A 13,033-nucleotide genomic window follows, 5' to 3' on the forward strand; every position below is an offset into this window, starting at 1 on the left:
CAAACATGTGGAAGAAGGTGCTCTGGTCAGATGAGACCAAAATTGAACTTTTTGGTATACATGCAAAACGCTATGTGTGGCGGAAACCTAACACTGTACATCAACCTGAACACACCATCCCCACCATGAAACGTGGTGGTAGCAGCATCATGCTGTGGGGATTATTTTCTTCAGCAGGGACAGGGAAGCTGGTCAGAGTTGATGGAAAGATGGATGGAGCTAAATACAGGGTAATCCTGGAAGAAAACCTGTTAGAAGTAGCAAAAGACTTGCAACTGGGGCGGAGGTTCACTTTCCAGCAGGACAACGACCCTAAACATACAGCCAGAGCTACAATGGAATGGTTTAGATCAAAGCATATTCATGTGTTAGAATGGCCCAGTCAAAGTCCAGACCTAAATCCTATTGAGAATCTGTGGCAAGACTTGAAAATTGCTGTTCACAGACGCTCTCCATCCAATCTGACTGAACTAGAGCTACTTTCCAAAGAAGAATGGGCAAAAATTGCAGTCTCTAGATGTGCAAAGCTGGTAGACATACCCCAAAAGACTCGCAGCTGGTATTGCAGCAAAAAGTGCTTTGACAAAGTATTGACTCAGTATTGCAGCGAAAAGGTGCTTTGACAATGTATTCAGGGGCCTGAATACATATGCATGCCACACTTTTCAGGAGCCGAATACATATGCACACCACACTTTTCAGATTTTTATTTGTAAAAAATCTTGAAGTTTGTAGTTGTAATGTGACAAATGTGGAAAAATTGAATACTTTTGCAAGGCACTGTATAAAACACATGATCATTAGTTGCAGCTCTGATCAGATTAGTTGCTACAAACCCCAAACTTGCCCTCAGTTTTTACTTGGTTTTGTAGATTGATAGAAATGTTTTGTTTTCCCACTGTTCATGAATGTGACGCTGTGTCGTTGCTCTCAGACTCGTATGGTCCATGAGATGGGGCTGTGCAGTAACAGGATGTTCTGTTATGCTGTCCTGGCCTCCATCATGGGCCAGCTCCTTGTCATCTACTCCCCTCCTCTGCAGAGCGTCTTCCAGACAGAGAGCCTCAGCATCCTTGGTAAGTGTTGAAGGAAGAGTTCACAAAAAACAACTGTTTAGATTCTCAGACACAACCTCCACTGTGAGCAGGTGGTACCTATTGAGGGTAGCAGAGCTGTCTCTGCTTTGTTATCCATCACTGGCAGAGTCAGCTTTAACGTTTACTGATGCTGCATTTGAACTCTGGGAAAAATTTGAGTGTGTAAAAATATGCAACAATTCTGATAATCGATTAATCTTTAAACTACTGTGTGGATTCCAGCAGTGTGAGGATTTCTTCTGTTTTCACATCACAGTTAACTGAATATTTTATGACGTTGCCTTGGACTTGGGAAAGTTATACGGGACATGTTTTACTATTGTTGGCAGTTTGATTCCCAGCTTTGCCAGTGTCCTTGAGCAAGATGCTGAACCCCAAGATGCTCCCAGTGATGTCACTGGTGTGTGAGTGCTTGTGTGCAAATGGGAAATAGTGTGAAACACTTTGAGTTCATTTCAGGAGACAAAAAGAGTCTATGGCCATGTTACTAACTGGCATTAGTTTTGCAGGTATTTGGTCATAACACAATATCAGATTAAATGGTGGTGCTAGAGGACAAGTCAGAGTGTCACCAGACTTCTCACAGTTCATCTTGGCAGGAATATGAACATCTGAACCACACTTCATCACATCCAACAGCTTTTGAGATTCCAGTCCAGTAGCATGGCTAAAGATTTACAAAGTTGTACCACAGTGCACATGGAGCTGCTCACAACTGCCGACCACAGAAATGTATTCCAGGTGATGATGAGGCAGCTCCAGGCAGAGCTCCCAAAACAAGAACTGGCTTTTGTACCTTGAGAAAACATGTTACTCTCTGTTGGTGTGTAGGAAGACCGCTGTCAGTGCACGTTGTTTTATCCTGTCTTTAAGTTTTGTGCCTTGACTGGTTTAGAAGTTCATTTCCCCATTTAGTGAGCATTGATTACAGCACTGTCAGACGCAATAAGTACTTTATCATTTTAATTAAAATCTCTTTCCTAAAGTCACAGTTTGATAGATGTGCACTGACACACGCTGCATCGTTTCTTCTTAGTATAAAGCAGGAAACTCTATTTAAGAGCTGCAGCAGTTAGTTTATGGACATAAAGTTCATCTGCACCTGTTCTGATAATCAGTTCATTGAGTCCTGTTTTAAGCAAAGATTCTGAACATTGCAGTGAAAAAGGTTTCTCAGGTGTGATGACTTGATGCTTTTCTGAGTCTTATGTCATTATAAAGGGAAGCTGTGGTCCAGTAAAGTAACTTTTAGTCACCTTTCACTGTTTTCTGATGTTTTATGGGCAAAGTGATTAATGAAGATAATCGTCCGCAGATTAATTGACAATGAAAATCAAGTTGATGTGTAGTCCTGCAGTGTGTGACAGGAGAGTGCAGCTTCAGCCCTGTGCTGTGTTTGTCCTGCAGACCTGCTGTTCCTGGTCAGCCTCACCTCCTCAGTCTGCGTAGTGCTGGAGATCATAAAGAAGGTGGAGAGGTGGAGGGGAGCTGAGAAGACCCCACCTACTGACTTCCACGAGGTATGACCCCACCCACCCACACTGTCTGGGCCGACGGACTCAGCGGTTTGGGGGAAGAGGACAATGAAGATGATAGTTTTTAGGATCTCACAAAGGATGGCATTGACTTTGACTGTAAGGACCTTCCTGTGAGATCAAACGGGTGGAGAAACTCTGGTCTGGGACTGGAGGGCGCTCCTAGAGGGGGCTGGACAAGATGGCTGCTGGGGGATCTGATCATGTACTCTGTCTTTACTACCGAACTTGGCAGCATGGGTCCCATTCAGCTTGTGCCCTCTCCATGCTCGGCCTCATTGTAGCTTTGGGGAAACCGCCAAGGACTGACCATGGCTCGGTGTTTAGGATCTACTGTAAGATAATCAACGTCTAGAGACATGTGCACCTCTTTGTATTCTCTTCCAGTCTTCTTTTGTAATCTTTCAGTTAGGCGGAGATCAGCTTCTCTTGGTGGAAGGTGATGACTGCACACAACTGTGTTAGTTCCTCTGGAGAAGGGTTTACAGCACACAGTGGAGGTGTAACGGTACAGAAACATCTCGTCTCTCTTTGGCTTTTGGTACAGGAAGGAAAATAAAGTCTTTCTCAGTAAAAGTAAAGTAGAGATTCGGGCAGAGAAACATTTAGTTTAACATTTAGTGCCTCTAAAGCTTCATGTTCTCTACAACTTGTGAGTCTCACAGTGGTGTTGGCATCATCTACATGTTTTTACTGAGGTTCAGCACAGATACCAAAGTTGTTATTTTTCACTACCTAATACAGTATATTATGTACAAGCCCCCTGTACAAAGGAAGCCAAAGGTTTTAAAACAAGTATTCCTTCATAAAGTTAAATATGTGTGACTGAATAGCAGCAATCAACATTAAAGTCTTGAGAATAAAGAGATTTAGTTTTAATTTACTGGCAGTTCAGGCTCCCAGACAGGCTGTGTTTGATTGAAAGTACTGGTGACATAAACAGCCCAACAGCTCTGATATTTTGATTTAAGAAAAATCCTGCCCCCGTCAAACCAGTGACACAGAACAGGAACCCAGATCTCACATGTGAAGAAACAAAGCTTTTCTAAAATAACAGCTCGTCCAGGATTCAACAAGCCTTCCAGTGATTCTAGCCTCAGTGCGTTTACAAAATAAGACGTCAATAACGGCTTCAGCATTTGTTGCATAATTTAGATCTTTGTGTGGGGAGATATAATTTACAGGAGCATCAGTGAACAGTTGAATCAAATATGAACTACTGAGTTGTTCTGTTGGTTTCTGGTCAGAACTTGTGAAAACTGCTGAGGTGTGTCTGGGGGCTCCTGACCTCTGGTTTTAAACCCTGACTGCAGCCATATTAATAGTATATGGGAGCTTAAACCAGACCTGAACTAAAATGCAACCTTTTTTGTTTTCTTTGGTCCGTGCCAAATGAACCAAGCTACTGGTGTGAAGGGGACCTAGGTGTTTGTACCAGACATGTGAGGAGGAACAGCTGTACTGTTACACCTCCACTCTGTGGACTTGGGAACTTTCTGTGGTCTGTTGATTGTTTCATGCATCTTTCTAAACACTGATTTATTTAAATTAAAAGGAATTCTGCTTTTACTTGTACTGCTGTCATATTTAAGCTCTTCGCCCTTGCCCACTTGTGTATGAAGTAGGGATGCACCCACACCACCCCTACTAGTACAAGTTAACTGAAGCCACATTAAGGCAACATTACATTAAGCTCATGCTGGCTGATCAGAGGAGGAGACGTGTTTAGCTAAGGGGTACAAGTTAATGTTGCCACATTAAGGCAACATTACATTATGCTCATTCTGGCTGAGCAGAGGAGGAGACGTGTTTAGCTAAGGGACGGCGGGGGATTGGTGTCGGTGCGCCCCTGATATTATGACGTGTTTGTGGCGGAGGACCCGACCAGCTGCTGGTCTGAAGGTCAGCCGGTGAAGGCGGCTGCAGGGAAATAAAATATCTCCCCAGCTTGTCAAACTTCTCGATTAAAGGAGGATTTACTCATCCTTTAATTGCTTTACACTGTTGTGGTGCTTTCTGGGAAATGTAGTTTACTTGGCTTCATATTGCTGAGATCTGTAGATGTTTATCTTTTTTTCTCCAAAAGGTAAATTTGCAGTGGTTAAAACATGATCATTAGAAAAGAGAAAACACACCTTCACTCTGCTGCTGTTTCTATAATAAAATCCTTTTTTTACGTTGCACTGTGCACGTGACTGATGTGGAGGACCAAACTTTGGTGCAAATGTTGTATTTAATATGTTTTTCCAACATGAAATAAAAGATGATTTTAGGTAATGGAAATACAACGGAGTTCAGGTGTTCCTTTCCTCCTCCAGGTTTTTATTTCTCACACTGAGCCTGTAGTGATGTCAGTAAAAAGCTTTAAGAATTAACCACGATGACAGCGGAGATATTAACAACCCAAGTCTTATTCATGTAGCGTTTCCATCAGTTCTGTTGACTCCGCTAACGTTTCTGCTCTGTGATCTGGAGACACAGTGATGTGAAGACAGAGTCCAGTACCACGTACTGTACGGTGTGAGGGGTCAGTGGACCACTCAGCGAGTCCCCTGTACAGATGATTTCAAGGTGTTTACTACAGAAGCATTCGATTCAACACTGTTGAATAAGATCTGTAAAAAAAAAAAGCAACAACAGATTTAACCATTACTTAAAGTGGACTTTAATTATGGTTATCTTTATGTTGGAGCAAAAATCACTTACAGAAAATGACAGACAAACCATAAAGAAGGGTATTACAACACTGGAAACACTACTGTTTTACTTTTGATGTGTTCCACAGATGTCTGCACATCTGGATATGAACATGAATATATGTAAAGTCATAAGGCTGATTGGCTGAAAGAAGTGTGCTAGACAGACCTGCAAAATGTCAACTTTTTATATCACATTGGATATAAAGTAGATGTAACAGTTAATAGATTAATTAGGTTGTTGATCCGAAAAGAGAATTGGTCCGGTGCTTAATTTTTCAAGAACAAATACTAAAAATCCTCCTGTTTCAGTCTTAATTATGATGATTTACTGCTTTTGTCTCCCATCATAGTAAAGTGAATATTTTTAAGTTTTAAATTACTGGCAGAATAAAATAATTTACATTTGCACAGTGTCCCATGTACCCTTAAGCTATACAAAGATTTCCAAGTTAAAATACTGTTTTGTTTTGTTTTTAAGATTTCAAAGATTCAAGTATAATATCCATTTTTTTTCCAATGATCTTCCCATTTCTTAGTGAGCTTTTAGAAAAGGTCAGTCATTCCATAAGCTATATATGTTTCCTGAATGGTTTCTCATTGATAGTGGCTTTTAAACAGCACAACACTTTTTGATCTATACTGGGAATGAAGTTATGAGAATTTCTGAGACGTCCGAGTTGGAGGTGGACTTCCAGTCCTCAGATGATGTCCAGGCCCCTGCACTCCTCTTTGCGGGACATTTCTGGGATTTTGCACCGGTTGTTTCTCTCTTTGGTTTTGTAGCGAGTTCTCACCGACACTAGATCATGTAGCGATAGATCCTCCAGCGCTGTGACCGCACTGTTTGCTTCAGTCACAAACTCCTCATCCTCATGCAGAGTGAACATCTGTTGCAGGTCGGCAGTCAGGTCGTCCAGAGGCTGCCGCTGTGGGGCCGTCGCTGTCTTCTGGGTCTCTGAGGATTTCGAGGTCTCCTGAGTATAAAACTGGTGGACAATAAACACCATGGTTTGGTACCGCTTCACACTGGATCGATCACTCTTTAGAAGGGACCCCAGTCTTCCTCCTGTCTTCATCACATGGACCAGCTGGTGGACGAAGGTCCCCTCATACAACCTGAACAACAACATCGGAGAAACAAGAGATTTCCCCTTGTTGGTAAAGGAATACAAGGTATCTGCAGGTCTGGAAACATTTTAAAATGTCAGTTACCTCAAAAAAATTCTTAAAAGATGCAGCTGGTGATTTTATGTTTGACTTTCTACAAACCCTGTCCAGAGACCAGCAGCACCAATTAATGTGCTGTCCTCACCGTGCAATCTGGGGTTCAGGTAGAGGGTAGCCCAGAACCTGGTTCAGTTGGATGCTGTCCTTCAGGCAGAGCTGCCATTGGTTGAAGGCATGAACCACATTCACATCAAGCCTTTGTTTATTAGCAGGGTGTAAAGCTGCAAGACACGTAACACAAACCTCATTCACTGGTTACAACAGGAACAGCTACTGTAGAACTACCACTTCCATTTCCCTTATACTTAGTGCTTAACTGTGTCGAACATTTCTGGAAATATTCTTGTAATTAACAACAAAATAGCTATTTTTAAGGGAATCATCAGGACTGTTTCCAGGAAGTTAGCTGAGAAACAAGGGGCCTGTAAAATAAGGCTACTGTTTTAATTGCTTAATAACTGTGGGTGGCTGTGGCTCAGGGGTAGAGCAGGTCGACCTCGGATTGCAGCGTTGACAGTTCAGTGCCTAGTTTCCCCAGTCCAGATGTCGAAGTGTCTGTGGGCAAGACACAGAACCCCAAGTTTTTCCCAGTGGCCAGACCAGCACCCTGCATGGCAGCGCCGCCACCATTGGTGTGGGTGAATCTACGAAGGGGCTTGTTCAGTCCAGTAAGGTAGAATAGCACTATATAAGTGCAGGCCATTTACCAATGGCTTGGTCATTTTTCCAGAAAAAAGCCCAAGCATTCTGTGCTTTGAGCTGCTCAGTTTTTCTGTTTTATACAAGTGCAGTTAAGACCCTAAACTGAAGCATCATGAAGTATTTGTGTTTATTACCGGCTCGTTGTCTCCATGTGTCTACAATAGTTAGTCCCAGCAGCAGCGCCTTCAGCATCATCTGGTCTGGAGGAGGCTGAGCTCTCTGCAGCCAGTAGCAGGTGACGGCCACAGGGAGGCGCAGCTGAGGTGGGAGGCTGTTCAGAGAGGCCTCGGGCACCCCCAGAGCCTCCAGTAACACCTGTAGACGCTCAGAGGGGTCCGCCTGGGCCGACATACGGCAGCAGAAGGGCAGATATAGAATAATGACATGAAAGTTACTGTAACTTCATTTATACCCCTCAGGGACATATTAACACTCATTTACACTGGTGTTGATTAATGTGCACTGTCTTATATAAACAGGCTAAATCAGCAGCACAGGTAAGAGCTTATCTGACTGTATTGTCTACATTTGACTGTTATCACTATGTTTAGCCATATTACTAATGTAGCTAAACCACAGTCAGCAGTGGCAATGCCCAGTGGAATGTGATGTACGCCCAGTGGAATGTGATGTTTGAGGTGAAAGTTGAGCAGTCCCTGGTCATGTTCTGTCATTTATGAGAGGACAATTGTTTGGTGTTCTGTTTTGCAGCTTGTTTGACAACGAAACGTGTAAAGAAAATGATGCACTTTGGATGAATCCTAAAATCTTCACCTTATCCAGTGAGTTGAGGTCCAGCCGCTGAATGACCCCCTTATAAGTCCTTTGGACCAGGATGAATTTTAGCTCGAGGCCCTCTCTGTCTCTCTCTTCCACCTGAAGTGGCTTTGCTTTGCCCAGCAGCAGCCCGTACATCACCTGGCGGATGGGCCTGGAGGTCAGGCAAGCGCTGGGCATGTCGCCGTGGTCCACAGGAGTGGGGAGAGGCATCCTCCGCAGCTGCAGCACATCTAGGATGTCTCCACACAGCCGGGCCTCTGCCAGAGGCAGCAGCATCCAGTGTGGGACAAGGCCTGCTGTCTTCAGGACGACAGGACCAAACAACTGAGTATAGCTACTTAATTACTGCACTCATGCAGCTGAGCTGCTGTGGCTGGTTATTTAGTTTGCTGTATTTCTAGAACCTCTTACTCTGCGAAGCTGCACAAGCGAATTTTTCTGTCATTCTGTGGACCTTGATAAGACCCCCCCACACACACAGAAAAAGAAGTTTAAAAAAGGTAAAGGAGTTTCTTACTTTTTCCACTGCTGGGAATGGAGGCACCACCTTGTGGATAAAGAACATCTTCAGGTAGCTGCTGGGAGGTATCTGGTATTCCGCCATCCCCAGAGACAAGCCCTGCAACACCTCAGCCTTGCTCTTCTTGCTCAGTTCTCCCATCAGCCCCAGCGCTGCCTCCAGGGCCTCCCGAGGCTGCTGGAAGTCCCTCAGCCAGCAGAGCAGGCCTTCCAGCCGGTTTGGTTTTTCTCTGCCTGCCGGGGCAAACTGAGCCCAGCTGGTCCTCTGCAGTTTCACGTAGTCGTTCCCGGCCAAAGCGGCAAAGGTGGGCAGGAGGTGGTGCTGAATATTAAAAAAGATGCAGAAGCTGGAGGTGTTGTAGCTCTTACAGGGAATGTACTTCTGTGAGCCGCACTGCTCCACTGCCTCCCACTTGAAATGATCAATAGGCAGCAGCCCTGCTGGGAGCTCGAAGATGTAGAAGTCACTATCGTTGGAAAGCACTGGACACTGCCACTCATTGGCCAGGGTGGCAATCTGCTCGTCAGCCTCGCCATAGCACTGGGCCACCGGAACCTCCAGCCGGTCCAGTGTCTGTCTGAACACTAGCTTGGCCAGCAGTGGCAGGATACGCTCCTGGCTGCCCTCTGCTGCAGCTCGATGGGCTTTAATGATCCGATCCTTGGCTCTTTGCGTCAAAGTTTCAAGCTTCTTATCGGTACAGTCTGTGCCACCATCCAGCACAACGTACGGTGTGATCCTACAGTCCCTGAGGGCAATGACGAACTTCTCAATCACATCCTCGAATGCAGCGTACTCTCCACCGTGATTCTGATCCAGACCTGACCAGCAGCCAAAGGAAACACAATGAACACTTTGAATGCTGCATTATTAACAGTTTAAACAAACAGGGCATGTATCCTGCTTGTTTAAACACAACTGTTTGTGTAGGTTTTTGTATGAACTATGAACGTCCTCCTGTGAATGAAAATGCACAATGATATCCTCATATTAAATGATATAACCTTCTCCCCAAAGTGGACAGCCTCTTGCTCAGCCTTCCAGTGTGGTCTGACAAAAACACTTGTGACTTTTGATGCAGACTGGACAGTTTGTCTTATGAAAAAGTTCTGTGCTGTGAGCGCGTTAACCTAAATGGTCAGACACAGACCTCCCCTGATCCGATGCTGGTAAAATGTGGAGGACAGGGTTTCTGAAGCTATACACCCACATGACAGGCACTGGCCCCTTAACTCAGCTGTTAGCGAGGCATCTGAGCTTAGTTCATTATGTTGTGCCTAATTCATTGTTTATCTATTATTGTTAGCTGTGTGGTCGGTCAGTGCATGGATGTGGTCCAGATGAAAAAGGTCTCAACATCTGTGGGATGGTTTGCCATGACATCCTGTGGACCTTCATGGTCTTCAGAGGATGACTCCTACTGACTGTGGTGATCTTCTACTGCCAGGTTCACTGTTACGGTTTTAGTGGGTTGTGCCTGGTTTATGGTGCCAGTAATAACTGGCTGTTTGAGGAGTGGCAGGACTAGTAGTCTCTCTGGTATTTGCAGTAGACAATGGGTTTTCATGTGTTTTCTAGCTACAGTTATGGCAACACTTTGACACCCTCCTCCCATTTACAGTGCAAGTAATATATAACCATTTAATATAACAGTCCTGTGTTGTTTTTAGGCAGGTAAGAACATTCTAAATGTTCAGTCATATATATACTGTATATAATTACAACAGTTTTCATAAGGACTTATTTTATATTATTACAAAAGTGTTTTGCTTTATTGCCATCTATTGTCTGTTTATAGCATCATGAGGCCATAACAGGAGGAGATAGTTGGTAATAAATACATTAATACACACTTAAATCTGATTAAAACAGCATTATAATGTGTAAATAACCCAGAGCGCATTTGCTGGGGCATGGTTTGTTTCCTGGTGTGGATGCTTTTGTGTTTCAGTGAAGCGGTTGACCTCCGGTTTTGAGCCGTGCGCTTTTGTTTTGGGTGCGCGCTGATACGAAGTTGATGGAGACGGAGTAATCTGGCAGCCCCTCTTTCAGAGGGGTGGATGGCAGCCCCATGAAAGAGGTGTCACTGACACAGGATGTCACTGCTACATGGTGTAAATATTGTGGCGCTCCACTGGTTCGGACTTCTAGAACCTCTTACTTTGCGAAGCTGCACAAACGAATTTTTCTGTCAGGCCCTGGACAATTCGGTCAGAGTGTGCTGACGAGTGGGCGTCTCCTCCTTTCTTATACCGAGTATCTGTCTCTCCGTTTCCTTAATTTTCACTTTCCTGACATCAGCAACAACACTCATCACCGGCCTGCTCCAGGAGTTCATCTCTTCATAGAAGGTTGGAAATATGATTATATACGTTTCCAGCATTCAAGCCTATAGTTAGAGAAGGGAAGAGGACAGGTGGTAATTCTTTCTGTGATGATATTTAAACCAGCACAGTAATAGTTTGCTTTTTATCATGCATATTAGGCTACAGTTTGTTTGGTTTTAGATTGATAAATAGAGTAGTCCGTAAGGGGAAATCAACTATAACCACATGCAGTAGCCCATCTTGTAGAGTATTTGAACGCTATTGAAACCTGGACTGTAATACTGGCTACATAGTCTATAAAATGAGCCTCACTGCAATTATTCTACCGAGTCAGTGTATGTTTAGGCTACTGTAAACCCACTTCATACTTAGGCTTCACTACATGTCAGAGACCAACCTTGTACTTTTTACTGCACTACATGTATTTGATAACTTCATTTCCTTTTCAGAATCAGATGAATCAAACCAAACACAGTTGAATCATCAGACTATTGATCCTGGTGGGAAATCCACCAGCTACCCAGCAGGATGTAAAGTACTTCACAGTATAAGTATATAAGGTGGATCCCCAAATCAGAAAATGTTGGAAACAGTGATGGGTAAATCACCTTTGTCCTGTATTACATTGAAAACAATACAGCAGCAAATTATTTGATGTGATACCTCATCAAATTAATTTTTTAAACACTCCAATCCGGATGCACACACACATTCCAAAAACAAGTCAGGACAGTAAAGCATTTACCATGGTGTGATGTTGCCGTTCCTTTTTACAAAACTTAAGACATTTAGTGACCAAGTGATTAAATATGTCAGGTGTCATTTTGTCCCATTCTTCCTGCAAACAAGTCTTAAGGTGCACAACAGTCCTGGGTCTTCGTTGATACAATTTATGTTTGACAATGCACCAGCCCTTCTCTACTGGGGACAGGTGGGGACTGCAGAGAGGCCAGTCCAGCACTCACACCCTTTTCCTCCATGGCCAGACTTTGGTAATGTGCACTATAGGTTTTGCATTGTCTTGTTGAAATACGCATGGGCGTCCCTGGAGGCAGCATATGTTGCTACATCGTCTCTGTATTTGTCAGCCTTAATGGATCCATCACAGAAGTGGAAGTGACCTTTGCCACGGACACTGACACAACCCTGGACCATGACAGACCCTGGTTTTGGACTTGTTTGGTGGTAACAGTCTGGATGGTCCTTATTGTCTTTGGTCCAGAGCACACAATGTCCATTCCTTCCAAAAAAAAAGGCCTGAAATACTGATCGGTCTGACCAGTCCACATTTCCACTGTGTGATGGTCCATCCCAGATGTCTCTGAGCTCAGAGCAGTCAACTTCTGAACACTGTTGACATAGCGCTTCCTTTTGGCACAGTACAGTTTTAAGCAGCATTTATGGATGTAACTACGTATTGTAGTGGCTGACACAGGTGTGTCAAAGTCATCCTGAACCCATGTGGCTATATCGTTTATTGAAGAGTGATAATTCTCGCTGCAGCGCTGTATGAGGGATCGGAGAACACGGTCATCCAGCTTTGATTAACATTATTTTTAAACATTTCAATGATTTTCTCATACATATGTTGGCAAACTGACGATCCTTGGCCCATCTTTGCTCCTAAATCATGATTGCAGTCACCAGTTTCAAATGGAATCATCATTTTATTGTTTATCTCATTGCTGGCCCTGAAATGCAACTGTCCCAACTTTTGTTGGAATGTGTTGCAGCATCAGAGTTGAAGTGAGTGTTTATTTTGAAAAAATAATAAAACTGATGAGTTGAAAAAACTTAGAAAAAGGTTTTTAGGTCGAAGATGTGTCACCTCTCATCCAAGAGGCTTCATCAATTCTGCCAGACTAGTGTTGAGTTTGAGATATTTATCGCCATTGGTGGTGGTTCAGTCCCGTGGTGCCCAACAATGTCCCCTAATGACTGAGTCGTTATAGCGCAGTATCGGTGAGTGTCGTTACTTGTCTTTGAATCCTCACTTATGGACCGATGCCTATTGTCCTGGTGGGCATGTTTTGGCAGAGATCTCAAAACAGGATCGTAGATGGAAGACAAGTTGTGTCTTAGTCCACCACCCCTATTTAATGAGGGGTGTTCTGTTTTTACAAAAATAGCTTCCTTAACTCCTCTC

The 13,033-nt window shown here is 43.7% G+C and overlaps 2 protein-coding genes across 5 annotated transcripts in view; one reads left to right on the forward strand and one right to left on the reverse strand.

Moving 5' to 3' along the window:
- Window positions 1–4,363, forward strand: part of atp2c1 (ATPase secretory pathway Ca2+ transporting 1) — a 46,561-nt gene extending 42,198 nt beyond the window's left edge. For both annotated transcript variants that reach the window (XM_020617450.1, XM_020617451.1), the window contains exons 26-27: window positions 935–1,076; window positions 2,505–4,363. In XM_020617450.1, the coding sequence (XP_020473106.1) occupies window positions 935–1,076; window positions 2,505–2,623 (261 nt within the window). In that variant the 3' untranslated portion in view covers window positions 2,624–4,363. The remainder of the gene's footprint in view (window positions 1–934; window positions 1,077–2,504) is intronic.
- A 918-nt stretch (window positions 4,364–5,281) lies between these two features.
- Window positions 5,282–13,033, reverse strand: part of aste1a (asteroid homolog 1a) — a 43,201-nt gene continuing 35,449 nt past the window's right edge. For all 3 annotated transcript variants that reach the window (XM_020617340.1, XM_020617341.1, XM_020617339.1), the window contains exons 3-7: window positions 8,558–9,381; window positions 8,035–8,340; window positions 7,395–7,599; window positions 6,644–6,779; window positions 5,282–6,447 (exon numbers count right to left, since the gene is read on the reverse strand). In XM_020617340.1, coding sequence (XP_020472996.1) covers window positions 6,030–6,447; window positions 6,644–6,779; window positions 7,395–7,599; window positions 8,035–8,340; window positions 8,558–9,381 — 1,889 coding nt within the window. In that variant the 3' untranslated portion in view covers window positions 5,282–6,029. The remainder of the gene's footprint in view (window positions 6,448–6,643; window positions 6,780–7,394; window positions 7,600–8,034; window positions 8,341–8,557; window positions 9,382–13,033) is intronic.

The sequence above is a fragment of the Monopterus albus genome, unplaced genomic scaffold, assembly GCF_001952655.1.
Source record: "Monopterus albus unplaced genomic scaffold, M_albus_1.0 scaffold189.1, whole genome shotgun sequence".
In the NCBI taxonomy this organism is placed as follows: Eukaryota; Metazoa; Chordata; class Actinopteri; order Synbranchiformes; family Synbranchidae; genus Monopterus; species Monopterus albus.